Below are 25,588 nucleotides of genomic sequence, written 5' to 3'. Positions count from 1 at the left end.
CAACCCTCCTCTTTCCTCGTTCAAGTTTCTGCATCATCCCTGCAGCCGCCCCCCTGCATATTATCAATTTTTCACAGTCTCTGTTGTACAGAGCCAGCTGGTGCTGCACATACTCTGATTATCTTGAACATTAAAAACAAGCGGCGTTTCTGGTGGAGCATCTGGTGGTGTTCCAAGGTTGATTTTACGACTAATGTCCTTATGAAAGCGCCCAGTATGCATAGCATCCTGGGGATAAAAATTCCAATTCAATACAATCTATCATATAAAATTCTTGCACATGTAGTGACCAGTCAAGGGTAGAACCTCGGAGATTGCATCAGTTGCCGCTGCGTCCACCGTAGAATCCCGATAAGAGATAACGAAACGCCCCAAGTGTCCAGATCAGCTGAATCTCCAACCTCATCTCGACACCTTATTTAAGCGAGCTGGGGCTCATTGGGCCCGTTATGTTTGATAAGACTCACATGGACATCTAGACTCGGTGATACCACCAATACAAAGCCACCCATACCCGGGGCAGCCCCCCTATAAACATCCATCTATACAAACCACCCCAACACAACAATGAAGATGGGATCTCGCATCTCCTGGCGGTGGTACGCCGCCATCGGAGCCCTCGCAGGCTGTATTGCAAATGCCAATGCCAGCCCAGCCGTCAACGTGGCGCTCCAGGCCTCCTTCGACTCGGCCCCATACCTAGTCGAGCTCTTGTATGTGACGTTGCACAATAGATTGCCCCCATAGTTGAGAAGACAGCCCAAAAGAACAATGCTAATGCGCAAGTTGACTACAGGGAATCTGCTGCAGATGAAAACTCTACTGCATACTTTCCGTTGCTAGACCGCATCGCCGACGGCACCTTCGAAGACCTCACAACAGAGGAAGAGCTCTACAACCGATTCTTGACCGTGGTCCAAGAAGGCGGACATCTCCGCACCCCGGAGAGTCTATCATCGTTTAAGCTATCGCTTTCTGTTCGCTCGTCCGCCCCTCGCATTGAGGCCCACTACCAATTCTACAATACCTCTGTCCAGCAATCCCTAGGCGCAGCCCAGGATGCCGTATGTCCCGTCTGGGTTCATCTGGAGGGGAAGCAATACTGCTCTTCTGCGCTGGAACGCGCACAGCAGGATGTGCTTGATGCGCAGGATCCTCGCGAACTACCATTCGATCGAGTCCTAGGCGATATCTCGCTCCCTCCTGCTGTCCTGTATGCGGATATTTCCGCGCCAATGTTTAAGGATTTCCATGAGACGCTGAGCGATATGGCGAAGCAGGGACAGATCTCGTACCGGGTTCGCTACCGGCCTCCTCGGCATTGGGTTTCAAGGCCGTTGTTTGTTTCCGGATATGGTGTTGAGCTTGCTTTGAAGAAGACTGATTATATCGTTATTGATGACCGTGCTGCCGAGAAGCTTGATACTGAGACCAACGCTGACCGGGAGACGAAGAAGGACGCGCCGGATGATTTGAGGCCTTTGTCTGCTTCGGAAGTTGCGCGGTTGGGTATTAATTCGGCGAAGTATGTTATGGATAGCCCTGATCCTTTGGAGGCTTTGATCAAGCTCTCGCAGAATTTCCCTAAGTATTCTTCTACGGTGGCGGCTCATAACGCTACTGGGGAAATGTTGCAGGAGATTCGTCATAACCGGGCGAAGATGCTTCCTGGTGGTTACAATGTTATGTGGATCAACGGTGTGCAGATTGATACGCGCCAGATCGATGCCTTCTCTCTTTTGGAACATCTGCGTCGGGAGAGGAAGCTTATTGAGAAGTTCCGTAGTCTTGGCCTTTCCGCTAGTGATGCTGTCAAGATTCTGTCGCACCAGATTCTCACTGAGGCACAGGCTGGTGGCGAGGAACAGCGTTATGACTACCGAGATGATTCGGAAGAGAACCAGGTTATCATCTGGTTGAATGACCTGGAAAAGGATTCCAGATACGAGGGCTGGTCCAGTGAACTCGAGGCGGTTCGTGATTTATCTCTTATTGCTCTGAACTTTGCTAATTGTCATTCAGTACATCGCCGGTGGTTATCCGGGACAATTGCCTCCAGTGCGCAGGGACCTGCACAATGTTGTCGTTCCTGTTGATCTGTCTGATCCGGAGAGCATGATGCTCATTGCCGGTAACTTGCATGCTTTCATCAAGCGAGGTATCCCTGTGAGATTTGGTTTGGTGCCTCTCAGCTCGTCTCCTGAGTCTGCCGCACAGTTGAAGGTGGCTCACTACCTTTTCGATGCTTATGGTCTGGACTCTCTCGTCAAATATCTCGAAGCGGTATGTTTACCTGAATCCTAATATCTTAAGTGTATCACGGATGTTGACATTGAATAGTATGCTACTAAGGGAAAGAGAGGCTCTCCTGATAAATCGTGCTTCGTGGCTGCAACCAAGGAACACCAGCTCATTGGTGACCATCCAGCTCTATCTCTTGACCAAGTCTTGAAGAGCGAAAAATACAATGCCCTCGTCTCCCACACAGCTGCCTATCAGCGCCGTTTGAGCCTTACCGGCGACGAACCTCACTTCCTCGTCAACGGTATTCCCGTCTCCCGCGAAGGCAATTGGATGCAGGGAATGAGTATGCAGATCAGCCGAGACCTGAAGCTGGTTCAGCAGGGAATTGTTGAGGATCTCTTCGAGGGTGATGCTTGGCTCCCCGAATTTTTCCTCGCTGGAGCATTCAAGAGACGTAACACTTTCCTCATGCCCGAAGACCCCAAGAGTGTCCGCATTGTGGATCTTGCCAATGTCCTTGGGTCCGATGAGAACGTTTTGAACAGGATCCCCCATATCACCTCTGAAAAGAGCGCTTTAGAGAGTGTTCATATGATTGTCGTGGGTGATTTTGAGGCGGAGGGTGTTGCATTGTTGACTGAAGCCCTTAACCTCCGGAAGGAACATACTGATGTCGAGGTTTTTCTTCTTCACAATGCCGCATCAGATGATGTGGCTCTCCCCAAAAACCTCGTCATGGTTTACCGGTCGCTTGCAAAGGGCGAGAGCATCGACCAGGTCCTAGCTAAGCTCAGCGCATCTGATGATGACGCTGAGGTTCCTGAGATCGTAGTTGAAGAGCTCTCTGCTGTCCAAGAACTGCACCAGCGCCTGGCTAAGGAACTTGGATTCGAGCCTGGCACAGAAGGACTCGTCGTCAACGGAAGAGCAGTCGGTCCTGTCGAGAAGGATTACCCATTGACTGTAGACGAATTGAGCCAGCTCATCGCGTACGAACGGCTCAAACGTCTAGATCCTGTTGCATTGGCTGTCGCCCAACTGGGCTTCCAAACTAAGATCTCGAGCCCCCTCGACTTTGCCAAGCTGACCTCGCTTGTGGCTCTTTCTATGATCTCGGATGTTCCAGAGGGTATCTTTGAGAACACTCCTGATTTCAGAATGGATGTGTCTGACAAGTGGAGAACTGTTTATTCCGTGATCACGGTTTCCAACTCTGATGATCCTGCCATTAATGTTGCGGTCGTTCTTGATCCTGCTTCCGAGGTTGCCCAGCGATGGCTGCCGATTATCAAGGTTCTTTCTGAACTGTCCGGTGTTCAGCTCAAGATCTTCCTCAACCCCAAGGAGGACCTCAAGGAGTTGCCGGTCAAGCGGTTCTACCGTTATGTCCTCGAGTCAGAGCCGTCGTTCACCGAAAACGGTGCTCTTGCTCGGCCTCAGGCTTCCTTCACTGGTGTGCCAGTCGAGGCACTGCTTACTCTGGGCATGGATGTGCCTTCATCGTGGCTTGTTGCGCCCAAGGAATCAATCCACGATCTGGATAACATCAAGTTGAGTTCGCTCAAGGCTGGCACCGATGTCGATGCGATCTATGCTCTCGAGCACATCCTGATTGAAGGTCACTCTCGTGATCTCACAACCAAGACACCTCCCAGAGGTGTCCAGCTCACCCTAGGCACGGAGAAGAACCACTACTTCGCTGACACCATCATCATGGCCAACCTTGGATATTTCCAATTCAAAGCCCAGCCAGGCCTATGGCAGATCAACCTCAAGCCCGGCCGCAGCGAGAAGCTCTTCAACATCGACAGCGTTGGCGGCCTCGGATACCGCCCCCAACCCGGCGACGAAAGCAACGAGGTAGCCTTACTAACCTTCCAAGGCCGCACCCTATTCCCACGCCTATCTCGCAAACCAGGGCACGAAGAAGAAGACGTCCTCGAAACGGGCATCCAACCAGGCTCAACAAAAGACTACTTCGCCAAGGGCCTAAACTTCGCCTCAGGCGTCCTCTCCAGCGTAGGAGTCAACACCAAAACCAACGACCAACAAGCCGATATCAACATCTTTTCAGTAGCAAGCGGCCACCTCTACGAACGCATGCTAAACATAATGATGGTCTCGGTCATGCGGCACACAAAACATACCGTGAAATTCTGGTTCATTGAACAATTCCTCTCACCCTCCTTCCGCGCCTTCCTCCCCTCCCTTGCAAAGGAATACAACTTCTCCTACGAAATGGTCACCTACAAATGGCCCCACTGGCTACGCTCCCAGAAAGAGAAACAGCGCGAAATCTGGGGCTACAAGATGCTCTTCCTGGACGTCCTCTTCCCCCTCTCGCTCGACAAAGTCATCTTCGTCGACGCAGACCAAATCGTCCGCACGGACATGCACGATCTAGTCACGCACGACCTCCAAGACGCGCCGTACGGCTTCACGCCGATGGGCGATTCCCGTTCTGAAATGGAAGGGTTCCGTTTCTGGAAGTCGGGGTATTGGTCTAACTTCCTGCGTGGGAAGCCATACCATATTTCTGCGCTTTATGTTGTGGACTTGAATCGTTTCCGGGCGCTCGCGGCTGGTGATCGGTTGCGCGGGCAGTATCAGATGCTCTCGTCCGATCCGAACAGTCTTAGTAATCTGGATCAGGACCTGCCTAATCATATGCAGCATCATATTCCCATTCATAGTCTTCCGCAGGAATGGTTGTGGTGTGAAACTTGGTGTGCGGATGAGGATTTGGGGGCTGCGAAGACGATTGATCTTTGTAATAATCCTCTTACTAAGGAGCCTAAGTTGGAGAGGGCTAGGAGGCAGGTTCCTGAGTGGACGGTTTATGATGATGAGATAGCGGCTTTGGCGAAGAGGGTTGCTGGTGTTGAGGATGCTGCTGGGGTTGAGTTTGTGCAGAGTGGTGAGGAGAAGAAGGATGAGTTGTAGATGTGCATTTCCATCTTACATGATATAGCCTGGAAAATTGAATTACTGTTTACAAGTGAGCTTTCTTGTGTTTAATATTGGTTCATTTCATTTCTTGGCTTGACATGGTTGCAATTGAGGCTTGGAACAAAGCAGGATAGGGTATCTAGGAACAAAGAATAGCAAAAGTCGCAACTACTTTACTCCGAGTCAGTTTCGAGCTTCATGTTCGTGTCGCCATCTTCCTCTTCCTTGTCACTCTCTGATTCATCGTGGACCGAAGGAGTGTCAGTTTTGGCGAAACTGGGAGAGGGAGCAGCAAAGGGCGATTGAGTGTTGTCATTTTCACCGTCAGATCTGTGATCAGCCTCGCTAGAAACCTTCTTGGACTTAGACTCCTTGGCCTTCTTCTGCTTAGGCTCACTCTCAGCCTCGCTGCTCGATGCTCCAGCCGCACGGCGCTCTTCCTCCTCTCGTCTCTTCTTTTCCTCCTTCTTCTGCTTCTTGCGCTCCTTTCGTAAAGCTTTCTCGGCCGTCACTTCATTCTCAGTATTCTCTTGCTTCTCCTTTTCACGTCTCTCCTTCTTCTCACGCTTCTTCTCTTCTTTAAGTTTAGGGAATGACACGGCTTGTTCCTCTGTATTGGGGTCCTCAGCATGCTTGTTCTTCTTCGACTTCTTAGACTTCTTTGACTGTTTGGCGGACTCAAATTCAGACTCAGCATCAGTCTCCTGACTAGGGCCATGGCTAATTTCTCGAACAATCCCGGAGAACCCTTGCGTGCGGGTTGGCTGCGGGCCCGGGGTCTCTTTAACCTCGTCAGCATCCCTATCCACGTCGCTGTCATCATCGTTCACGTATTGTTCGCTTATCTGGCCTTCGCCGATTTTTCTGTTCCAATTGCGAGCTCTCTTAGCAGAGGTCTCGTAATCGAAGACAGCGTCTGGATTGCCATTGGCTCGCATTCTCATGACAACAGGCCGAATCTTCCGGAATTTGTCCGAGCACTGTTGTTCAGATCGTTTATTATCCAATGCACTGCTGATGGTACCCCAGGGAACCAGAGTCTCGTCCATTTCATATAAGTCTTTGCCCAGCGATTTGCGTTTCTCCTCCTTGCTGAGGGTGTATCTCAGAGTTTCCCAAACTGCCTGCATAGCTTCTAGGAATAGTTTTGTTTCCTCTGCTGACCACGCGCCACGTTTCATGGTGTCCTTGTATCTGAGCCTGTTCTTCCAGCGCTGGTAAACGTCGTCATCGCTACGCCCGAGAAGCTTGCCAATGTATGTCCATTTTGGTCCATGCTGGGCGTGCAGCTCGATGAGCTCTTCATCTTGCTCTGGGGACCAGTCATGTGCCCGTTGAGTTGAGCCCTGAAAGTGTCGGCGCATGAATCGGTACACGGACCGTCGGTCACGGCCAGGAAGAAGAGCGTAGATCTCGTCCCAGAATTCAGATTTGGTCATGGTCGTTGTGGGAAGTGGCCAATCCTGTGAGCCACGCTCTGAATGGTGGACCAACTCATCGAATGTGAGCCCAGAGACGCCATGCCAATTACAGAAAGTGACCTTGTATGATTCAATCTTCTCCAGTTCCTCGGGGGTGTAGAAACCGATTTTCTTGTTGTCCGCCTCTCTGATTCTTGGGCCTCGGACACTGTTTTTGCCTTCCTCAGACATCTGCTGCTTACTGTCGGGAGTGCCCTTGGCAGCCGGAGTAGCACGAGAAACCTGAGAAGCGGGGGGAGTGATGCCATTTGAATCTTTCTTTTGTTTGCTTGACTTGTGAGCTTTCTTCTCGGATCGTTCGAGCATCGATGAAGTGGCTTGGCTAGAGAAGGGAGCTCTTGGTGGGGAGGGGGACTCTGCCTCATGTCGCGCATCATCCTTGCGGTTCTTCTTCTTGGACTTCTTGCGCTCAGGTTCGTCCTCGCGCTTTCGCTTCGAGGATTTCGTCGCATTGTCATCTGAAGGTGGAGTTCCTATCCCATTGGCCTTGTCAGATTGACTCAGCTTCTCCCTCTTCTTCGAGTGGCGGTTTTTCTTGTCTCTCTTCTTCGGCTCGGGCGTGTCGTGTTCTGCATACGGAGTTTCGGGAACTGGAATGAACGTCAGTGTCAAGTCTAAAGATCAATCGCATTGAGTAGACTTACCGACAATTCCAAAATCCTCAGAAATCTCAGGGATTCCCTCGGGCTGGGACGAATTCTGACCCATAGTGAAGCCCTGGATATGTGGAAAAGGAGGGGAAGGTGCAGTTGAAGAAAGCTTCGCTGTCCGAACCCGAACAAAATTTACGGCGGAGAGCTCGTAAACTGGCAATATCCAAGACCGCCTCGATGACCGCCTTCATGTTGACCAGTTATCTGTACCAGATATAAGTCGATGTCAATCGACACAAGGAAGAAGCAGCTGATACATATATATACCAAGCCCGGAGCTTTTGTACATAAACTCAATTCTTCTCTTGATCTTAAGAAAATATGCAAAATAGGATATACGACACAATGCATGTATGTGCTTTGACAAATTGTGATGACACTGAATCCATTGGCATGTGGAACCTTTCATCAACCAGCCAAGTGGTCGAGCTGTAACTCGGTCATTCAATCTTCCTTGGTCTAGTGGTGATGATTTCCGCTTGTCATTAACACCGAGAAGCGCGGGAGACCGGGGTTCGATTCCCCGAGGGAGAGTTTCTTTTTTGCATTCAGTAAGTAGTATTACTACTGACTTCTCATGCTGCTTGATTTTTGTTCATTTAATTTGCGAAAAATCCAGTCAATGCCGTTGATTAAGGTAGACTGGGTAATGCCTGACCGTGCATTGTACATGGTTCGTCCGAACTCCTGACATTATAGCCACGGACAACGGAAATGTTTGTATATTATACAAACCTCCTGACAGATATATCTATATATATACTTTGGTACAGAACAGACGTTATGCTCATCGATTGCATTAATAATGTACATGCTGGCATAAAAGAATAGAAAGCAGATGCAAGTCGTAACACCCATACTCCAGCCCAACGGGCAATCAGGTCAGCTTCATCTCCCGGAGAACTTTCGATACAAGCTTTTTCTGGTCATGAGGGTGAAGGTTCTTCTGGTCGGTTTCCTGTAGACAGCGCCCAATAGCAACTGTAGCCTTAACGGTGTTTTCTTCAGAGTCCGAACAGTTCACCCAGACCTTTCCATTCCGCCCAACAGCAAGCTCAAATCCACCAAAAGGATCCAGCTTCTTATCAAGCTCAGCAAGGATGACAAGCCCTTCAATCTCATCTATCTCAGCTGAAGGGTTGTTTGCCCGAATCAGGCGAGCAGCCATGCCAGTTGAAACATCGAAGACCATTCCTCCGGCCAGAGGACCCATACCTCCTTCAGCCTTTCCGGTTGATGGACTCACGCAGGTAAGCTCGACTTCGGCGCCGGCGCCGACCCCCACGGACAGTACTCGGGCGTACACCAGTTCGCCTTGCTTCAGCATTGGCCTTGTCTTCTTGGATGCACCTTCGAATGACAGTTGACCTAGGAGCGCATGTGCTGTGTGTGGGCTGACCATGCAATGGAAGAAATCGGCGCTGGAATGGTGAATCTGTGCGATGACGAAGTCGTTGACGGTGGGGATGTACCGGCGGTTCGGGAAAGAAAGAAGTGAGACTGTGTTTTTCTTGGCATCGGTCGTGAGTAGACCAGCTTGTGTGGCTGTCAAGACATGTTTGGAGTCCGCAGACTTGGAAGACGGCTGTGAGAGGATACGAAGGCCAGGACCCAGTCGTAGAGGGTTGGAGTTGTTGGCAGGAAGATAGTCGCGGGGAACCTCATCGCTGGGTAATAAGACCAGTGGAGTGGTCATGGTGAATGTTTTGCGACCGTGTGCTGAGGCCAGTTGTGTTGCAGCAAAAATTAAGACAGCTCGAGCTCAAGCCTGTTTGAAGTTGACTGAGCATCGAATTATCTGCAAACCCATATTTCATTATCAACACGTGACCTCCCACTTACACATCTCAACGCATGGGAGACAGGTATATTAACATACGTGGGCAGTTATTCTTGCTAACATAACTAAATAGACAGTCTTCAATTTCTATTTCGACTTGCTCTTGTACCTCATCAATCCAACTATACCTTACTGTCGTCCCTGTGGACTCGAAATGTGGCGGTACCCGTGCGCCACTACCCTATCGATAAGCCCAGCCACAGCGGACGAAAATCTTCAGAAGATTTTTCGATTCCCCCTCAATCGAGCCATCCATCACGATCATCCCCCTTCACGCCGTGACGTGTGATATCCTTTTTCTTCTTTAATTTGAATCCATTTATTATCACATTCAAAATGGGTGACGCCGCTGCCCCCGCTGAGGCCGAGCGTTTCGCTATCGGTATCTCTTTCGGTAACTCTTGCAGTTCAATTGCCCGTATCTCGCCTGTATGTATATCTGTGTGCAGTCTGAGATAATGCAATGGCTAACAATTACACAGGAGGGCAAGGCTGAGGTTATTGCCAACGAGGAGGGAGGTAAGATTTTTGAGCCCCGCGCTCAGTGAACTTGAATTAACCCCATACCAGACCGTCAAATCCCTTCCATCCTTTCTTATATTGAAGGCGAGGAGTACCACGGCACACAGGCCAAGGCGCAGCTCATCCGCAACTCCACCAACACTGTCGCATACTTCCGTGATTTCCTCGGCAAGGAATTCAAGTCTATCGACCCTACTCCCTGCCATCAGTCCGCCCACCCCCAGCAGAAGGACTCGACTGTCGCTTTCACCATCCGCGACACTGAGAGCGAAACCCCCAACACCGTCACTGTTTCTGAGATCTCCACCCGTCACTTCAAGCGCCTGAGGCAGTCCGCCTCCGACTTCCTTGGTAAGGATGTCAACGCCGCTGTCATCACCGTCCCCACCGACTTCACCGATGCTCAGCGTGAGGCCCTCGTTGCCGCCGCCAAGGCCGCTGGTCTTGACGTTCTCCAGCTGATCCACGAGCCCGTTGCCGCTGTCATGGCCTACGATGCCCGCCCCGAGGCTACCGTTACTGACAAGCTGACCGTTGTTGCTGACTTCGGTGGCACCCGCTCCGATGTTGCCGTTGTTGCCTGCCGCGGAGGCATGTACACTATCCTCGCCACTGCTCACGACTACGAGCTTGGCGGTGCCTCCCTCGACCAGATCATCATCGACCACTTCGCTAAGGAGTTCATGAAGAAGCATAAGACCGACCCCCGCGAGAACGCCCGTGGTCTTGCCAAGCTCAAGCTCGAGGGTGAAGCCACCCGCAAGGCCCTCTCTCTGAGCAGCAACGCCCAGATCAGCATTGAGAGCCTGGTCGACGGTGTCGACTACGGTAGCACCGTCAACCGCACCCGTTTCGAGCTCCTCGCCGGCAAGGTCTTCGCTCAATTCACCGACCTGATCCAGCAGGTCGTCAAGAAGGCCGAGCTCGATGTTCTTGACATCAACGAGGTTATCTTCTCCGGTGGTGTCTCCCACACCCCCAAGCTCGCCTCGCTGGTCAGCAACATCTTCCCCGAGACCACCACCGTCTTGGCACCCGCTACCTCCACCACCGCCATCAACCCCTCCGAGCTGTCTTCCCGTGGTGCCGCCTTCCAGGCTTCCCTCGTCCAGGAGTTTGAGCACGAGGATATTGAGCAGTCTATCCACCCCATGGTCACCGTCACCCCCCACCTGACCAAGGCCATTGGTGTCGAGTTCACCTCCGAGTCCGGCGTCACCTTCCAGCCCCTGCTCAGTGCTGAGACTGCCCTCCCCGCCCGCCGCATTGCTCAGTACTCCGCCCCCAAGGAAGGTGGCGACGTCCTGGTCCGCGTGTGCGAGGGTGCCCGTGACATCAAGGTCACCAAGCCCGAGCCCAAGGCCAAAGAGGAGAAGCCCGCTCAGGATGAGGACGACTCCGACTTCGACTCCGAGGATGACGAGGAGGAGGAGACCCGTGAGATTGTCTGGAAGACCGAGAAGCCTGTTGCCGAGCTCGCCGTCAAGGGCGTCAAGGCCAACGGCAAGATCGAGGTCATGGTCCACGTTAACCCCGACCTCGGTCTCCAGATCGCTGTTCGTGAAGTTGGTTCCCAGAACGCCGTCCGCGGTGCTGTCAACGGCTCCGCTTAAGTTTTCCCTTTTGTCCTGTGAATAAAAAAAAGACTTGGATTTCGTTTATGGTGTGATGATGCATGCATGACTGATAGAGGCTGTCTTTTTTTTATGTTTGTCTTTTACTTATACTGCAGTTATCATCATGGAGTCTTTTCCTTTCCTACTTTTCAGACTCAGATCTATAGAACTCAATTGGATTGACCAATGGAGATTGACTTTTCCACGTACCTTCCTGCATTCCCAGGGTTCCCATCTCCCGCTGGTTCGTGATTGGGTTCCAAACAAAGGAATCAGCTCTATTCCCATCGGATATCGATATCTTATGCAGCCTAAGAATCTAGATCTGAATATAATTTCGATGGTAGGACAATAGATTATATTATAACAACTATTAAGTATCGTCGAAACCAAAAACACAAATCCAAAATGATCTTGAAAAATCGGAGAATCGTTGAACCATGTGATTCATCCATAAAGCATCAAAAACTCGCGTTTGTCTTAAACACGTGCACCAAACCAAAATGAGTATTGCGCAGTAAATGGCCACAGCCATCTGGTGGCCACGAAGATAAGCCTAGTAAGGATCGTAATAGGTTCGTAACAGCATCAAGTGAGTGTGGGTGCTTCAAGTTCAATCGAAGCATAGGAAGAGGTCTCGTCTCCTAGAGAAAGCATGGAACTTCCAATGGGGATATCAACGCACGAGAATAAAAAATAATTTGTATAAAAGGCTCGGAGATCGATCTTAGTCGACGGTATTGGCTAGTGCTCCGGTTTTGTTTTCTTGTCGAGATCAGATGAGGAACGCTGGATCGAATAACCTGTATTTTATCCTTAAGCGTAGGAGGTGTTCTCGCGCTCCTTCTTCTGGCTTTTCACGCTGTTCGAACGCTGCGAAGAGAAGAAGCCGCGGCGGCGTTCCTTGCGTCCACTGTATCCGGATGTGTCTTTGCGACCGACAGCTCCGCCGAGGCAGTACATCAGGCATGCGAGGAACAGACAGGCGGTTGCGGTCCACATGAAGGCGAACGCCTTGACGCCTAGGCTGGAGCTTTGGCCATTTCGGTTAAAGGCATTGCGGCCCTGAACGTAGACAGCACTGATGATTGAAGTTAGTGATATGCATTTGGGGGAACATCAATTGAAGAGAGACGTACGTCATGAGACAGGTGGTGATGACCTGGAAGGTCAGACCGAGCCAGGCCAAAAAACCAGAGAGGTAGCTTGCGATGCGCGTGCACATGGCCAGCAGACCAGTGAAGAGCGACAGCACGGTGAAGAAGAGACCGATGATGATGAAGGGAAACATGAAACGCGACATCAAGAAGTAGTGGTTGGTTCTATACACATTTTTAGTATATATCGATATATAGTTAACAACATAGAACATCGAAATAACCTACCCGATGAACTCCTGGGGGACATTCTCAGTGGTATTAAAAGTGCGGTGGCTTGGGGGATCGAATGGGTAATCGGGGTGCGATGTTCCGCAGTCATTCTTGCCGTTGGTCACTCCGCAGACGTTCCAGAAGGTCCATCGCGAAGTCGTCGGCGCCCCAGGGATGTTCCCCGTGTCGGCCTGCAGGAAGTAGATCTCATTGAGTGGGGTGCTGTTGCGAGCACCACCCAGCAGTGTCAGAAAGATCAGCAAGATGGAGCCTGCTGTGAAGAACAGGCCCAAAAAGCCCAATGATACTCCTATAATAGAGGTCAGACTTTGATACTTTGATAATCAGGGGGATCGGCTTACTGCTCAAACCCATTGTGTTTGATCCCTGCGGGGTAAACCAGTACAGATAGTAAGTGGTAAGTATTGATTAAGTGAAGTATAAGAGGTTGGGTATCTCAAAGGAATGATTTGGGGACAAGCTCGAGGGATCTTGGAGAGAAAAGAGGTAAAAAAACCAGTGGAAAAGGAACCAACTCTATAAGAGCCGGGGTATCCGAGTGCCTCTGATATAATGCGCATCATCAGTGCTTCTTCTCATCAAAATTGAGCACATCGACGATCATAACGTCATGCTTGCACCTGATCGGCTAACTGTTCGTGGGTTAGCCCGCACTCTATTGGCCGCACTAAGCTTAATGTGGTTAGCCTGGGCGGTCCATGACGAAGTGAAGCACGAAACAACGTTGCAGCTCCTATCGACGCGGTGAGCCCAACAGTGACGTGGATCATCGAATCTTTCTGCCTATCCAAGTTTTTCTGCCCTTACCGAACCTTGCGACCTGAGCCCCTATCATGGCCACTTGGGCTTATCCCCCACTGTCAGCAGAGCTGATCAACCATGAGGCGGACACTGCGCTGGTACGTCCACATCCTTACAGAGAGTACTCCATACCTCCATTGGTGACTGTGGAGCCCTCCCCAATATAATATGCCAACCTATCTTAGGCCCGAGAGCTAGAATGGCTCCTGCAGTCTATGCAGGATTCACTTGCCTCTTTGAAGGAAGGTTTGCAAGAATGTGCAGTCCTGTTAGCCCCCCAGGAACCAGGCTCAACCTTGGTACTCTCATCGCTGCGATCGGAAAATGTCAAAGGCTTCGTGACTAGAGTTGGCACCAAGGTCGTGAAAGGAGTACGTATGCCGAATCCGACGTGCGATCGGAATGATGGACTGACCTATTCTAGGATATCCAACTGCGCCTTGCGTCGCTGCCGCCTACGCGTGGTGCCCCCAGTACTCGTCTGAATCTGTCCCAGGCACCCGGTGCGCCGGAACTCGTTCTGCCGCAGCTGGTCTCGGTTCGGGATCTTGTCGCGCAGAGTTTGGACATCGTCGACGTGAGCACGTGGACAGGTGACCCTCTCAATGCGGGTTTCATCTTTAGCCAGCTGCATCTCTTGCTTGAGACTATCAGTGAAGCAAGGCAGATGCTGAAGGGGGAGGGGGACGATACGCGAGGGAAGTGGTGGGAGGCCAGCGCGACTGAGAATGTGAGTGCAGTCCATGTGACTATTTCCGATAATCAATTGAATGGTGTTGATGCTGCTCTAGATGTTCGATCCTCCGCTTCCACCGCAATTATCATTCCACCTTTCTATCACGGACTCCGCTCTGGTTCTCATTCTTCGGACATTGGAGTCCACCGCTCTCAATCACGCGCCAACTGCATTCGCTTCGGATATCTCATTGACAGGGTTCTCCCTGCGAGATCGAATATTCGGATCACGGGCACCGACACATGACGAGGCGGGTGCCTCGTTCCAATGGCAAGGCGAGGAAGTACGCGTTAGGGAGAAGGTCCGGGTCGAAAGCCAAGATCCTAGTCTTATGGCCGTCATGGCGAAATTGTCGGCCCTTGAGCATGAAGTGATGCGGTGTGTAGGTGCGCTGAAAGTGCTTATGGGTAATGAAGATACAGAAAGTGAAGCGTAGTGCTTTTGATACCCTACTCTGGAATATAAACTGCTTTCAATCTGAGTCCATGACTTGATTTTGAATATTGATAGAGATATTAGATACTGTGAAATTCTCGAATTATTTATTCACATACAGATTTTGATTGGTTCAGCAGAAATAGCCAGCTAGTTCCTCGCCATTAGAAACCTGATCTATACAGGCCATCTTGGAACGCCAGACCAGCCAATCAGAAGTCTGCAGTTTGTGATGGGCGCATAGGAATCTTGGCATCAATTTTCTGGTTTCTGGGGCTGAAATATTTTTTCTACCAACTCAACTTACACCTATTGAGGCAACTCAAAAGCTCATGCTGTCAATAATTTCAGCATAAGGAGCTAAAATGTCCCAATCGCGCGAGTTACTGCGCACATTTGCGCGCCCTGCTGGGTCGCGACAGTTCCGCGGAGCTGCCAGCAGGGTAACGACAACCCAGCAGCGCGCTTTTACCCGAAGAGCTTCACCCCTAGTGATCTCCAACAACCTTTCCCGCCGATCGAATACCGAGTATGCGGCCGCACAGTCCCAACCTCAGCGGAGGTTTGTGTCCGCCCCTGCGGCGTCGGACTTGCCTCCATCCGGCGGAACGGAGCAACAGAACGCCGTGGACGATATCAATGCTTTGATTGAGAAGATTGGTGAAAATGAGGCTCAGATGGTTGAGATACTGGAGGAGTTGGATCAATTTGGGGTGGAAGATGAGGTGGATGAGTTCGTTGAGTTGATCATGCAGCGGGACGAGCTTACTCCAGAGGCCTGGGTGCATCTTGTCAAGCAGCGGTTTGGAGAGGAACTGCCTCAGGGGTTGTTGAATGATGCCGAGCTTCAGATCTACGCCCGACTCTATGGAGAACCTATCTTCCGTCAGGAAGAGCCCATGCTTGAGGAAGCCGAGGAGGAGTTTGACGAGGATCCCAGGTTGCTGCGTGAAACTGGTGAAGGTGACTGGGAGGAGGTTGAATACAAGGAAGATGCTACTGCGGAGGATGATGCTCCCGTTGTCTATGACATGGAAGTTCCCCCAGAGGAGGAAGAAACCATTGCCATGAGGCGGACGAGAGAGGTTGCGGAGCAACTAGGCGGCGAGATCATGCTCGAGCAGTTTGAGAATGAGGCAGTCCCAGATAGTGCCCCTCGAATGCACCCGAACACTCTTGCGGGTAAATCTGGGACGGACCCCAGCACTATCCATCTGCCCAAGAAGACTCTGACCGGCCCTATTTCGATCATTCTGTCGGAGTTCTCCAACAAGCATATTGCTGAAACTGCACGCAACCTATTTGGAGGACCGGGATTACCACATTCGACTACGACAGCACCTCCCCGTGCCCATCTACCACAGCTCCCCATCCCTCTCCATGCTTCGCAAAGGCAGATGGGTGAAATGGAGGCCAATGCCTACCTGGCAGCTTTGTACCCCGGGATCTATGCATCATCCCTCAGTGTCCTGGTTGAGATTCGCAAGCGCATGGGATCTGATTGGATCCGTAATCTCATCTTAAAAGAGGACGGACCAAATGTTCTCGATGCCAGTGGTGGTGGTGCTGGTATCCTCGCCTGGAGAGATATCGTCCGTGCAGAATACGAGCTCATGGTGCCCAATCACCCCGAGGAGTTGCCCGTTCCATACGGGCGATCAACCGTGTTAACGGGCTCCGTAGCTCTACAGATGCGTGCATCCGCCATGCTCGACAACACCACCTTCCTCCCCCGTCTGCCGGACTACGTCCATGTACGCGAGAAGCCAACATTTGACGACTCGCGCAAAGCCCCCAAGCGCAAGCAATACGACATTATCATTGCACCTCATTCTCTCCTCGGCCTGGAAGAAGAATACGAGCGCAAGCAACATGTCGAAAACCTCTGGGCTCTCCTAAACCCCAACGGCGGAATCCTCATCCTCCTCGAAAAAGGCCGTCAAAAGGGCTTCGAGGCTATCGCTGGAGCAAGAGAATTGCTCCTGAAGCGCCATATCGCCAGCCCAGGCTCAACAGAATACGAAAACTTCCTGGAAGACTCGGACCCAAGCTCAGTAATCCAAAAAGAACCCGGCATGATCATCGCCCCCTGCACCAACCACTCAAGCTGCCCAATGCACAATTCCGCAGGCGCAACCAAGGGCCGTCGAGACTACTGCCACTTCGAGCAACGGTACATCCGCCCCCCATTCCTGCAACGCATCATGGGCGCCAAAGACCGCAACCACGAAGACCTGAAATTCAGCTACATCGCCGCCCAGCGCGGTGTCGACCTCCGCCATAAACAAGACATCAAACAAGATGCTGCAGCCACAGATGCTGCTTTCGAGGGTTTCGAAGACGAACATACCGATTTCACTGATAGACCATCCTTCCATCCCCTCGCCCTTCCCCGCGCCGTCTACCCACCCATGAAACGTCGTGGCCATGTCATCTTCGACCTGTGCACTCCAGCCGGTAATATCGAGCGCTGGACCGTCCCCCGCTCTTATAGTCGGCAGGCATACCGCGACGCCCGCAAGTCGAAGTGGGGTGATCTGTGGGCTCTCGGCGCGAAGACTCGTATCCCGCGGAACCTGAAGTTAGGCGAGAAGCATGGCGAAGGAAAGAAAGAGCGCTTGGCTCGTCGGGCGGCGAGTAAGATGCGTGATGATGAGGACGGGGAGTTTGAGAATGAGTATGATGAAGAGGAGGATGAGTATGATTATGAAGAGGAAATCCCTGATACTCCGGCCAGGAAGAGGGGACAGCGCATTCCTCCTTGGAAAAAGCATAACGATAAGAAGAAGTTGAGGCAGGCTGAGAGTAAGATGTCTGCTGAATAGGTCGTTTGATCTCCTGTCTAGGGAGATTGGATTGCTGGTTCTGTGCATTATTTGGTGGCGCTATTTTGTCTTGATGGGACCTATTGTATAATATTCGCTACGGCGGTGGCATCTGGCATTGGGTGGGATGGATCTTGTATACTATAGTCGCATTCTCGCCTTTCTACAAATGTAAATATAGCATCTTCACTCTGAATTTGGACCAGATTTGGATGTATTTGTTCACTTGAGTAGTAAGAGCTGTGTCCTTAAGCCCTTCATTATCCTCGTGCGTTAACTTGGTACAGCTTACATTCCATGTGGTGAAATTGTAGCGTATATGATGGCACTGGACTCTGTCGCCGATGATGTGGGGTATGAATCCATCCAGTGCAATGCTTGCCTGTCTGCAACAGGCTTGTTTTCGACTTCTCAAGTGAATGGACATCATGTCCGGGAAGGCAGTTGCGCTTTCCAAAGTCGGCTTGAGTACTTTTTCATGACAGCATGGGTGAGCCCGTGTCTCATTGAGCCGGAACTCCCAGCATAAACATGCAGCGTGTTCATAGATAATCGTGATCTCGTAGTCCTCTGGCCCCCATTCACTGCGCAGCCATACTCTTCCTCAACTGCCTCTGCCTCTGGGTACTCTGCAACTCTAATCGATCAACCGCAAACTTAAGCCGCTCTTTCTTCTGCTGCAGTCGTCTCAGCTCAGCTGCTTTGGCTGCGTTATTCGACCCAGACCCCGCCGTGCGACCCCGCAGTGCATTACTTTGCATTTGGCGAGCTGCCGACGACCGGCTCTCAGGGTTGGAGGAGAGTCGACCTTCTTGCAAGTCGCATTTTGCCTTGAGGCCTTGTTCGCGCCGCGCGAGCTTTTCAACGTGGTTTGTCGATAGCGTGAGCAGGTGGGCTATGCTTGGGGTGATTTCGTCGAGAAGGGATTGCTGTGCTTCACGGAGGGTTGGCTCGGGGAGGAGCTCGAAGTGCTATTCCAGTAATTCATATTAGGCTTGTTGATTCTCTTGTCTCCGTTGCTTTGAACGTACTCGAGTTGTTTGGAGAACTTTACATAGTCGCGGAAAGTCGTTGACACCCGAATCAAGGGTTGTAATAGAGTTATCCAAGATATGAAGAGAGGACTGTAGCGAGGAAACGCATGAAGACAGTGAAGCAGCCATGGTGTGCCGATTGCAGAGTACAGAAGGTGATTGTTTACAGTCGGGATAGATCGGGCGGTAAAAGCGGCATGATACCGCCTTTAAGGCGGCGTGATCTCGGGACCGGGCAAACCTCCAAACCTCACTTCTCCTCTTCCGTCCTCTTGCCATATCATCTCCCGAACACCGAATTCATTTCGCATTCGATCTACCTGCCACAATGTCTCTCCTCGGAAAGAAGTTCCCCGGCGCCATGGGTATGTGCTTTTTGGGCCTCGAATATGACCTGTGGGAGGATTAAACATGGACCAACGACTGACGCATCTGTTCAACTATAGCCAAGCCTTTGACTCCCTTCTTCGCTGCCGGTACGCCTACATACTCTATCCCATGTTGCCCTGATATCCTGGACCTGAATTGATTGTCAATTCGCTATTCGACGCATCCGGGGCGCTTAATCGGACTTCAATCTAACGAATCTCCTGTCTAGGCCTCATTGTTCTCTACGGTGTCAACTCTCTCCAGAACGCTCTGTCTAACAGTGAGTCCCACCCGCGCAGCTATACATGAACCATCGCCAAGTTTCGCACAACAACAATCCCCGCGAATGCAACTCCGATGGCCGTCCCGGACTCCCAGCTAACCGTCAAACCCGCAGCCGCCGAGTTCAAGAACGACCCCCGCAACCCCAACGCTAAGCCCGCTGGCAAGGCAGACCACTAAATTCGTCGACAATGAATGGGCGTTGAGATCCCGCTTCCTTGTGAAGGAAGAGCGGGCGGAAACCCTCGCGATGTGCGTGCGGGCGGAGATGGTCTAGGTCATCAAGGACCGGCTTGCATTTACTGTGATTTTGCGGGCAGTTTGCCCCTTCCAAGCATATAGATCATACCCTCGATCGGGGTGACTTGGATCAATTCACAAGCTGTACCAGTACCATTCTGCACTTGGGCAGGTTCGCCTCTTCGTACTGTTCTCCTCCAGGCATGATGCTACTTGTATTGGAATTACCGATTTCAGGGAACCGGGAATTCCGGCCATGCCAAACATAGGGCTGTGGACACTGTAGAGCTTTATACTTCACATCCACCCGGCGCAACGCCGCGGAACGTAGGGCTAATTTACAAGCTTCCAACGTCATGCGACCGTAGAAAAAGCCCCAAATCACTCTCTGTACTTTACCAGCAATAAACATAATCTCTAACAACCCAATGAACCAACGTATAAGAAAACGTAGTGCTGTCAAGCATTACCCGTGAAATCCTGCATCAAAGGCGCTAAACCCAATCGGGCATCCAGTTTTCGCCAATTCCGCCTCGCCGAAAGAGACAACCACCTTCGACCTCAATCCCGACCCCATCAACGCAAAACCAACCGCCAAAATGTCCAAGATGGCAGGTCTCTTCCGGCCCAAGAAGCTGGACCTCTCTGGCTTTACGAATACCCGCCTGATCCGCGACCACAACAAGCGCATTGCTTTTGAGCAGACTGAGCCTGAACGGTATGAATGAACCTCGTCCGCAGACCAGATGGTCTGGACTCGCGATGTATACGTACACGCATTGCTGGAAGCCGTTCCATTGGAATGGTCACAGAGTTGAGATCGAGATCTATTGCTGACTTCTTTTCGCGTGCAGCCAAGCTCTCCGCTACATGATCCGCAACACATCCCTCCCCGGCCGAGTCCGCGCACAGGCTCAGCTCCAATTGTCCCAGATGCACGCCTACACTCGTCCTACGCAGATTAAGAACCGCTGTGTTGAGTCTGGTACTGCTCGCAGTGTCTTCCGCGATTTCAGAATCAACAGAGTGAGTGGATTGAATTGGATATCAAGCGATTGAATGCGCCTGCGATTGTCTCGAGATTTTGATGAATGATTGCTGACACATCTATTTCTCAATCTATAGTACCAATTCCGTATGCAGGCTCTTGCTGGTGAACTCCCTGGTGTCAAGAAAGCTTCTTGGTAGATCTGGCATATTGCCGCTGGTTTATCTTGGATATGGGATATCCGGTTGAATGGGTTGCGCGGCGTTATCTCTGGCTTCAATTGGGTTGGAGCTTGTACAGTATGCAAATATTATTTGTTTATGAAGCCATTTACTTCTTAGATCATTGGTCACTTTACCGCCGTTTTCGTTGTTGGCGCTTGATCACTCGTTTGGGCAATGGTCATGTTCTCTCATTTTGACCGTACTGTTTGCTTGTAATGAGTGTGGCTTTCTTTGATGGTTCTTCTGCGTACTGCGTATTGCGTCGTTTGCTTTCATACTGCTGTCCCTCACGATATCTTAACAAGCCGGGACTCATTCTCATTTCATACTTCGGGTCCTTGAATCTTGCAAAACTCATGCATGAGAGGATATCTTTGGATATTCTTCTTCTGAATCTTTTCTACTTCTCCGTATTTCATCTTGCTTCTTTACAGTTTGGAAAGCTCAGTCTCAACTGAGGACCGCCGTTTCCTCGTCTCTTATGGTCGTCGCGCTGCCTTGCGTATCATTGCCCTGATCTAGAGCTCACCTTTCAGTCTTCTTTTCTCTTTCTCTCATCACCCCAAGTCTATTCAGTTTTGACTCTTTCGAACTTCTCTCTCCTCTCCTCTCGCATCATCTCATCGATGATACAAGAAGCAGCGATGGCCACCAACATCCCATCCTCGAGCTTGCCTACCCGGCCTGCCTTTGGCACAACCCTGGAGAGCCTCGGGTGAGTACTCCATCCTCCTGCCGAGACATTACACCCGATGCTGACACAACATCAACACAGGTACTTTCTCACCAAGGAAGGACTCATCCGCAAGATCAGCAACCCAGATGAGGGCTTCAAGTTCGACGTGACCAAGGATGAGCGCATTGCAAAGATGGAAGCTCACGCCCTGCAACGTAAGTACCCCCAAACAGCATCCACAGCGAGATGCACCATTCGAGGTAAGCATCAACTGACAAAACACAGAGGCCGTCTGCGGACTGGTCCTGCATCATCTGAGCGCCATGCGAATGCACGTAATTCCAATTCCAGTCCAAGGCAACGCCGAAGCAGTCCCCCACACCTTGATCACCGCAAGCCAGAACCTGAAGACCGCCAAACGCATCATCGTCCTATGTGGCGATGAAGGTGAAGACATGGGTATCTTCTCCTACCTCGATGCCATCGAGCACAGTCTCAGATTCGGCACCATCCTCGGTATGGTCAGTGGCATCTGCAATGGGGAAGACATCGCAGATGACGATGTAGCCCTAATCGTCCTGAACCCAGCCCAATACATCTGGAACCCTCAAACCAAGCTCGCTGAGTCCCTTGAGACCTTTCGCCTGCGTGAGGCTTCTTCTCTGATCTCCCCCGTCCGTGACCCCACTCGTCGCAATGAGATCCAGGGCAACCGGACTCTCCATGAGCACGTCGAGTATGTCTTTGAGAACATCCTCATGCCTTGCATGCGCGGCAACACGAAAATTGACATCCTGGGCGTCGCCGATGGTGGCGTCACCGTGCACAAGTTCCTGAAAGAGAACTGTGAGTACATCATCAAACAAGCATTAGGGCTAACTTCACATTCTAACGCACGCTCTTTCAACAGGGACATTCTGGCACCCATTCATCTCCAACATGCAGCTGATCGACCCCCGTCACGTCTTCGACGAGAGCACCATAGCCACTCTGTACAACCCATCCTCCTTCGCGTCCTTCATGCGTGACCGCAGCCGCGCCTGGGTCCGCTCCGACCTCCCACTGGGCAGCCATGAAATCGGCATCGGCGCCCGCGGCTGCAACTGCTATGCAGGGGGTGAGACAGCCCACATAAACGCAATACTGCCGCGTTGCCTGGACAAGGCGCTGGCGTGGATGAAGCTGATGCACGGAAACCCCGCGCTGAAGGAGACGCCCTGCCTTGTCGAAGGCGAGGCTAACATGCTCGAGCGGGCCGACCGTAACGGTCCCCCTGCTGACCACGACTGGGCGGGGTCGTTTGTGCTGAGCAATTTGCTCCGTCTGAGCTGGTGTGGTCCGCCTGAGAAGCTGGAGAGCAAGTATGCCCGTGAGCTGGTGTTGCTTGGCCGGAGGTACGACAATTCGTATGATTGCACCCCGGTTAAACATATCAATGCGACAATGGATCGCTTGTTTTTCTTCCTGGAGGGGTTGGTGGGGGATGAGCGTCGCGGTGCCGGTGGCGGCGATGTCGCCCAGTAAGGCGACGGCGAGGTCTCCACGGTGGGGGAGTTGATGCTGCGCTGTAAGGCTGTCACAGTAGCGCCCCTCTGATGGTCTGTTCTACATTATACTACGGGTCTCTTTGTGGCCATCAGAGGGGAGGTGAATAGTGAATACGGGGTGCCCCTGGTAGACTGAGCCGAAACCAAGGCGGAAATAATATCAGTCTGAGGACAGAGAGAAAGGGGCTAAGCAGATCAATGCCTATATTCTCCGAATATCTATTCATTGTAGAGTAGATGTAGAGGTTATAGAGATTGTAGAAATAGGGTTATTGTAGACATGAACATAAAGTGAACGCATACAAACCGGAATGTCACCTTTGACCAGTCACAGACTCACCTTTCGATCCCTGAAGAATCCCTTATTTCTTCCTGTCAACCCCGCAAAACTCCCTCTTCTCAACCTCATCATTTCAACATCCGGAAAATCAAACGCCGAATATGACAAGTTTACTCGAGAACTTAGTCCGAAAAGTGGCGCCTGCGCTTTCGGACTGACAACCCGACAGAGGTGGTTTCCATCGAGTAAACGAAAGCAAAAGCCGACAGTTTTGATCGAGTAAAGCACTGATAAAGCGGATCCGCGGCCATTGATAAGTGCAGGACTTGCCCGCGTCGCATCGGAGGTGCCCGATGCCTCTTGGCCCAACCACGTTGTGGTGGCGCTGTTCCACGGATTCAACCTGCAAATTCAGTGCCCCTGGCCTGTCGAAGTATACGAAGTATACAGGCATGCAGGCATGCAGGCATACCTACATGCACATGTAACGGAATCGAGCGACACTCCGTTGAGTGGCCCTGTGCGCACCCTCATCCGGCAAGGTTGAGGGCATTCGTGGTCATGCGCGAATCCATGTCCGAGCCCATTGCCGTGAGCACCCGAACTCGGGACGTTCAATCGATCGAGTAATGGCAACTGAAGGGTGGAGAGAAAAAAATGAGGTGGGCCAAACCGACTTTCCGAAGCCGATGGGATATTTATATGCGCCAAACCCCTTATCTTTGAGCTGGCTTTGCTCCAATACTATTGCGTCGGCTTATCTTCTCCAGCTTTGTCTTATATTCCCCAGACTCCCTCTATTCCTATTCTGTTACCGCCATTACTACAGATCACATTGCAAAAGCAATTCATTTTCCATCATGGCGTCTAATATGCCCTCCATTGCCGTTGTGGCTTCGTCGCGCGCTGTCATTTCCGGCCGTTTGACTTCTGCGACTGTTGTCATCTCGAGAACTACCGGCAAGATCACTGCTGTCTTCGATTCCGTGATTCCAGCTTCGGAGTTCCCCGCTGATACTCCCTATACCGATTACTCGCCGCATGTCTTGCTGCCCGGTCTGGTTGATGCCCATGTGCACTTGAATGAGCCTGGCCGGACTGAATGGGAGGGCTTCTACACTGGTACCCAGGCTGCGGCCTTTGGTGGTGTTACTACTGTCATTGATATGCCTCTCAATGCTATCCCGCCTACCACTACTGTGAATGGCCTGAAGGAGAAGATCAAGGCTGCTCAGGGTAAGTGCTGGGTGGATGTGGGCTTCTATGGTGGTATCATCCCCGGCAATGCCAATGAGCTCAAGGCCCTTGTCCAGGAGGGTGTTCGTGGCTTCAAGGGATTCCTGATTGACAGTGGTGTAAGTTTTTATATCGAGTCCTTGCGATATCTGTGCTAACTATAGACAGGTCGATGAGTTCCCTGCTGTCAGCCAGGAAGATATTAAGAAGGCCATGGCCGAACTGGCTGATGAGCCTACCACCCTCATGTTCCACGCTGAGATGGTGCCTCCGATCACTGCATCCGTGGGCGACGAAGTCCAAAAGTCTGATGCCCCAGCTGCCCCAGCTGGTCCTCTCGAGGCATATGCCACTTTCCTCGCCTCGAGGCCCTCTTCCTTTGAGACATGCGCCATTGAAAGAATCCTATCTCTGGCCCATCTCGCCCCCAACCTCCCCCTGCACATTGTCCACCTCTCAGCTATGGAAGCCATCCCTCTCCTCCGTGAGGCCCGCGCAGCCGGCGTCAAGATCACCGCCGAGACCTGCTTCCACTACCTCTCCCTAGCAGCCGAGGAAGTGCGCGACGGTGACACCCGCCACAAGTGCTGCCCACCCATCCGTTCCAAGCTCAACCAAGACGGTCTCTGGGAAGAATTAGAGAAGCACACCAGCGATGGCGTCATCAAGACTGTCGTCTCAGACCACTCCCCCTGCACACCAGAGCTAAAACAACTCCCACCCCATGTCCCAGGCCACTGCACCAGTAGTACCAAGAAAGAAGAAGACAAGGGCGACTTCTTCTCCGCCTGGGGCGGTATCTCTTCCGTAGGCCTGGGCCTGCCGATTCTCTGGACAGACCTCAGCCGCCGCAAGGGTCTGACATCTTCCCCCGAAGATGAGAACACCAAGAATGCCCTGCAAGACGTCGTCCGTCTCTGCTGCGCCAATACTGCCGCCCAGGTCGGTCTGCAGTCTCACAAGGGGGATCTGGTTGTTGGCTTCGACGCTGATATTTGCGTCTTTGATGATTCTGCTGAGTGGACTGTCGAGCCTTCTACCATGCTCTTCCGTAACAAGTGCTCGCCTTACCAGGGTCGCACGCTGCGCGGCATGGTTCGTGAGACTTGGTTGCGTGGTGAGCGGGTTTTCAGCCGTGAGCAGGGCTTTGATTGTGAGACCCCGAGTGGCAAGCTGCTTCTTGAGAAGCGGGTTTGAGGTATTCCCTCTTCTTGTGTCC

At 51.7% G+C, this 25,588-nt stretch overlaps 13 protein-coding genes across 13 annotated transcripts; 8 read left to right on the top strand and 5 right to left on the bottom strand.

Annotated features, from left to right (window-relative positions):
* Window positions 1–567: 567 nt before the first annotated feature.
* N7508_008943 (putative UDP-glucose:glycoprotein glucosyltransferase) lies at window positions 568–5,187 on the top strand (the record flags this gene model as incomplete). Its single annotated transcript, XM_058467006.1, has 4 exons — window positions 568–713; window positions 797–1,973; window positions 2,023–2,283; window positions 2,341–5,187. 4 exons carry the CDS (start codon window positions 568–570, stop codon window positions 5,185–5,187), a joined length of 4,431 nt encoding a protein of 1,476 aa, XP_058314852.1.
* A 179-nt stretch (window positions 5,188–5,366) lies between these two features.
* N7508_008942 (MYB DNA-binding domain protein) lies at window positions 5,367–7,382 on the bottom strand (the record flags this gene model as incomplete). Its single annotated transcript, XM_058467005.1, has 2 exons — window positions 5,367–7,288; window positions 7,319–7,382. The coding sequence occupies 2 exons, from the start codon at window positions 7,380–7,382 to the stop codon at window positions 5,367–5,369; spliced, it is 1,986 nt and encodes a 661-aa protein (XP_058314851.1).
* Window positions 7,383–7,553: 171 nt separating this feature from the next.
* On the bottom strand, window positions 7,554–7,999 carry N7508_008941 (uncharacterized protein; the record flags this gene model as incomplete). Its single annotated transcript, XM_058467004.1, has 2 exons — window positions 7,554–7,864; window positions 7,900–7,999. 2 exons carry the CDS (start codon window positions 7,997–7,999, stop codon window positions 7,554–7,556), a joined length of 411 nt encoding a protein of 136 aa, XP_058314850.1.
* Window positions 8,000–8,204: 205 nt separating this feature from the next.
* On the bottom strand, window positions 8,205–9,023 carry N7508_008940 (exosome non-catalytic core subunit RRP40; the record flags this gene model as incomplete). The annotated part of the gene is made up of 1 exon (XM_058467003.1): window positions 8,205–9,023. The coding sequence occupies one exon, from the start codon at window positions 9,021–9,023 to the stop codon at window positions 8,205–8,207; it is 819 nt and encodes a 272-aa protein (XP_058314849.1).
* A 480-nt stretch (window positions 9,024–9,503) lies between these two features.
* Window positions 9,504–11,302, top strand: N7508_008939 (ribosome-associated complex protein SSZ1; the record flags this gene model as incomplete). The annotated part of the gene is made up of 3 exons (XM_058467002.1): window positions 9,504–9,596; window positions 9,650–9,686; window positions 9,738–11,302. The coding sequence occupies 3 exons, from the start codon at window positions 9,504–9,506 to the stop codon at window positions 11,300–11,302; spliced, it is 1,695 nt and encodes a 564-aa protein (XP_058314848.1).
* An 819-nt stretch (window positions 11,303–12,121) lies between these two features.
* Window positions 12,122–13,050, bottom strand: N7508_008938 (SUR7/PalI family protein; the record flags this gene model as incomplete). Its single annotated transcript, XM_058467001.1, has 4 exons — window positions 12,122–12,386; window positions 12,445–12,627; window positions 12,691–12,985; window positions 13,038–13,050. 4 exons carry the CDS (start codon window positions 13,048–13,050, stop codon window positions 12,122–12,124), a joined length of 756 nt encoding a protein of 251 aa, XP_058314847.1.
* Window positions 13,051–13,529: 479 nt separating this feature from the next.
* On the top strand, window positions 13,530–14,669 carry N7508_008937 (uncharacterized protein; the record flags this gene model as incomplete). The annotated part of the gene is made up of 4 exons (XM_058467000.1): window positions 13,530–13,595; window positions 13,683–13,868; window positions 13,922–14,227; window positions 14,289–14,669. The coding sequence occupies 4 exons, from the start codon at window positions 13,530–13,532 to the stop codon at window positions 14,667–14,669; spliced, it is 939 nt and encodes a 312-aa protein (XP_058314846.1).
* A 364-nt stretch (window positions 14,670–15,033) lies between these two features.
* N7508_008936 (tRNA methyltransferase RSM22) lies at window positions 15,034–17,493 on the top strand (the record flags this gene model as incomplete). Its single annotated transcript, XM_058466999.1, has 1 exon — window positions 15,034–17,493. One exon carries the CDS (start codon window positions 15,034–15,036, stop codon window positions 17,491–17,493), a length of 2,460 nt encoding a protein of 819 aa, XP_058314845.1.
* A 581-nt stretch (window positions 17,494–18,074) lies between these two features.
* N7508_008935 (DASH complex subunit SPC19) lies at window positions 18,075–18,656 on the bottom strand (the record flags this gene model as incomplete). Its single annotated transcript, XM_058466998.1, has 2 exons — window positions 18,075–18,464; window positions 18,525–18,656. The coding sequence occupies 2 exons, from the start codon at window positions 18,654–18,656 to the stop codon at window positions 18,075–18,077; spliced, it is 522 nt and encodes a 173-aa protein (XP_058314844.1).
* A 129-nt stretch (window positions 18,657–18,785) lies between these two features.
* On the top strand, window positions 18,786–19,363 carry N7508_008934 (F1F0 ATP synthase subunit i). The gene is made up of 4 exons (XM_058466997.1): window positions 18,786–18,892; window positions 18,974–19,003; window positions 19,126–19,176; window positions 19,294–19,363. The coding sequence occupies exons 1-4, from the start codon at window positions 18,856–18,858 to the stop codon at window positions 19,356–19,358; spliced, it is 183 nt and encodes a 60-aa protein (XP_058314843.1). The 5' UTR covers window positions 18,786–18,855; the 3' UTR covers window positions 19,359–19,363.
* A 654-nt stretch (window positions 19,364–20,017) lies between these two features.
* N7508_008933 (mitochondrial 37S ribosomal protein uS14m) lies at window positions 20,018–20,606 on the top strand (the record flags this gene model as incomplete). Its single annotated transcript, XM_058466996.1, has 3 exons — window positions 20,018–20,136; window positions 20,273–20,444; window positions 20,544–20,606. 3 exons carry the CDS (start codon window positions 20,018–20,020, stop codon window positions 20,604–20,606), a joined length of 354 nt encoding a protein of 117 aa, XP_058314842.1.
* A 668-nt stretch (window positions 20,607–21,274) lies between these two features.
* Window positions 21,275–22,830, top strand: N7508_008932 (uncharacterized protein; the record flags this gene model as incomplete). The annotated part of the gene is made up of 4 exons (XM_058466995.1): window positions 21,275–21,345; window positions 21,406–21,521; window positions 21,592–22,152; window positions 22,217–22,830. The coding sequence occupies 4 exons, from the start codon at window positions 21,275–21,277 to the stop codon at window positions 22,828–22,830; spliced, it is 1,362 nt and encodes a 453-aa protein (XP_058314841.1).
* Window positions 22,831–23,993: 1,163 nt separating this feature from the next.
* On the top strand, window positions 23,994–25,566 carry N7508_008931 (allantoinase alX; the record flags this gene model as incomplete). Its single annotated transcript, XM_058466994.1, has 2 exons — window positions 23,994–24,488; window positions 24,538–25,566. 2 exons carry the CDS (start codon window positions 23,994–23,996, stop codon window positions 25,564–25,566), a joined length of 1,524 nt encoding a protein of 507 aa, XP_058314840.1.
* Window positions 25,567–25,588: the final 22 nt, after the last annotated feature.

This window comes from Penicillium antarcticum, assembly GCF_028974205.1.
Source record: "Penicillium antarcticum strain IBT 31339 chromosome Unknown utg000009l_segment0_segment0, whole genome shotgun sequence".
NCBI lineage: Eukaryota > Fungi > Ascomycota > Eurotiomycetes > Eurotiales > Aspergillaceae > Penicillium > Penicillium antarcticum.
Note: the sequence above shows the minus strand (reverse complement) of the source record. Positions and strands in the feature narration are given on the sequence as shown.

What these genes read in the sequence shown, in the direction of transcription:
- N7508_008934 (XM_058466997.1), top strand. Translation starts at nt 18,856, where the DNA reads ATGTCTCTCCTCGGAAAGAAGTTCCCCGGCGCCATGG. An exon ending in GAAGTTCCCCGGCGCCATGG is followed by an intron (nt 18,893 to 18,973) that starts GTATGTGCTTTT and finishes GTTCAACTATAG; the next exon opens with CCAAGCCTTTGACTCCCTTC. An exon ending in CCAGAACGCTCTGTCTAACA is followed by an intron (nt 19,177 to 19,293) that starts GTGAGTCCCACC and finishes TCAAACCCGCAG; the next exon opens with CCGCCGAGTTCAAGAACGAC.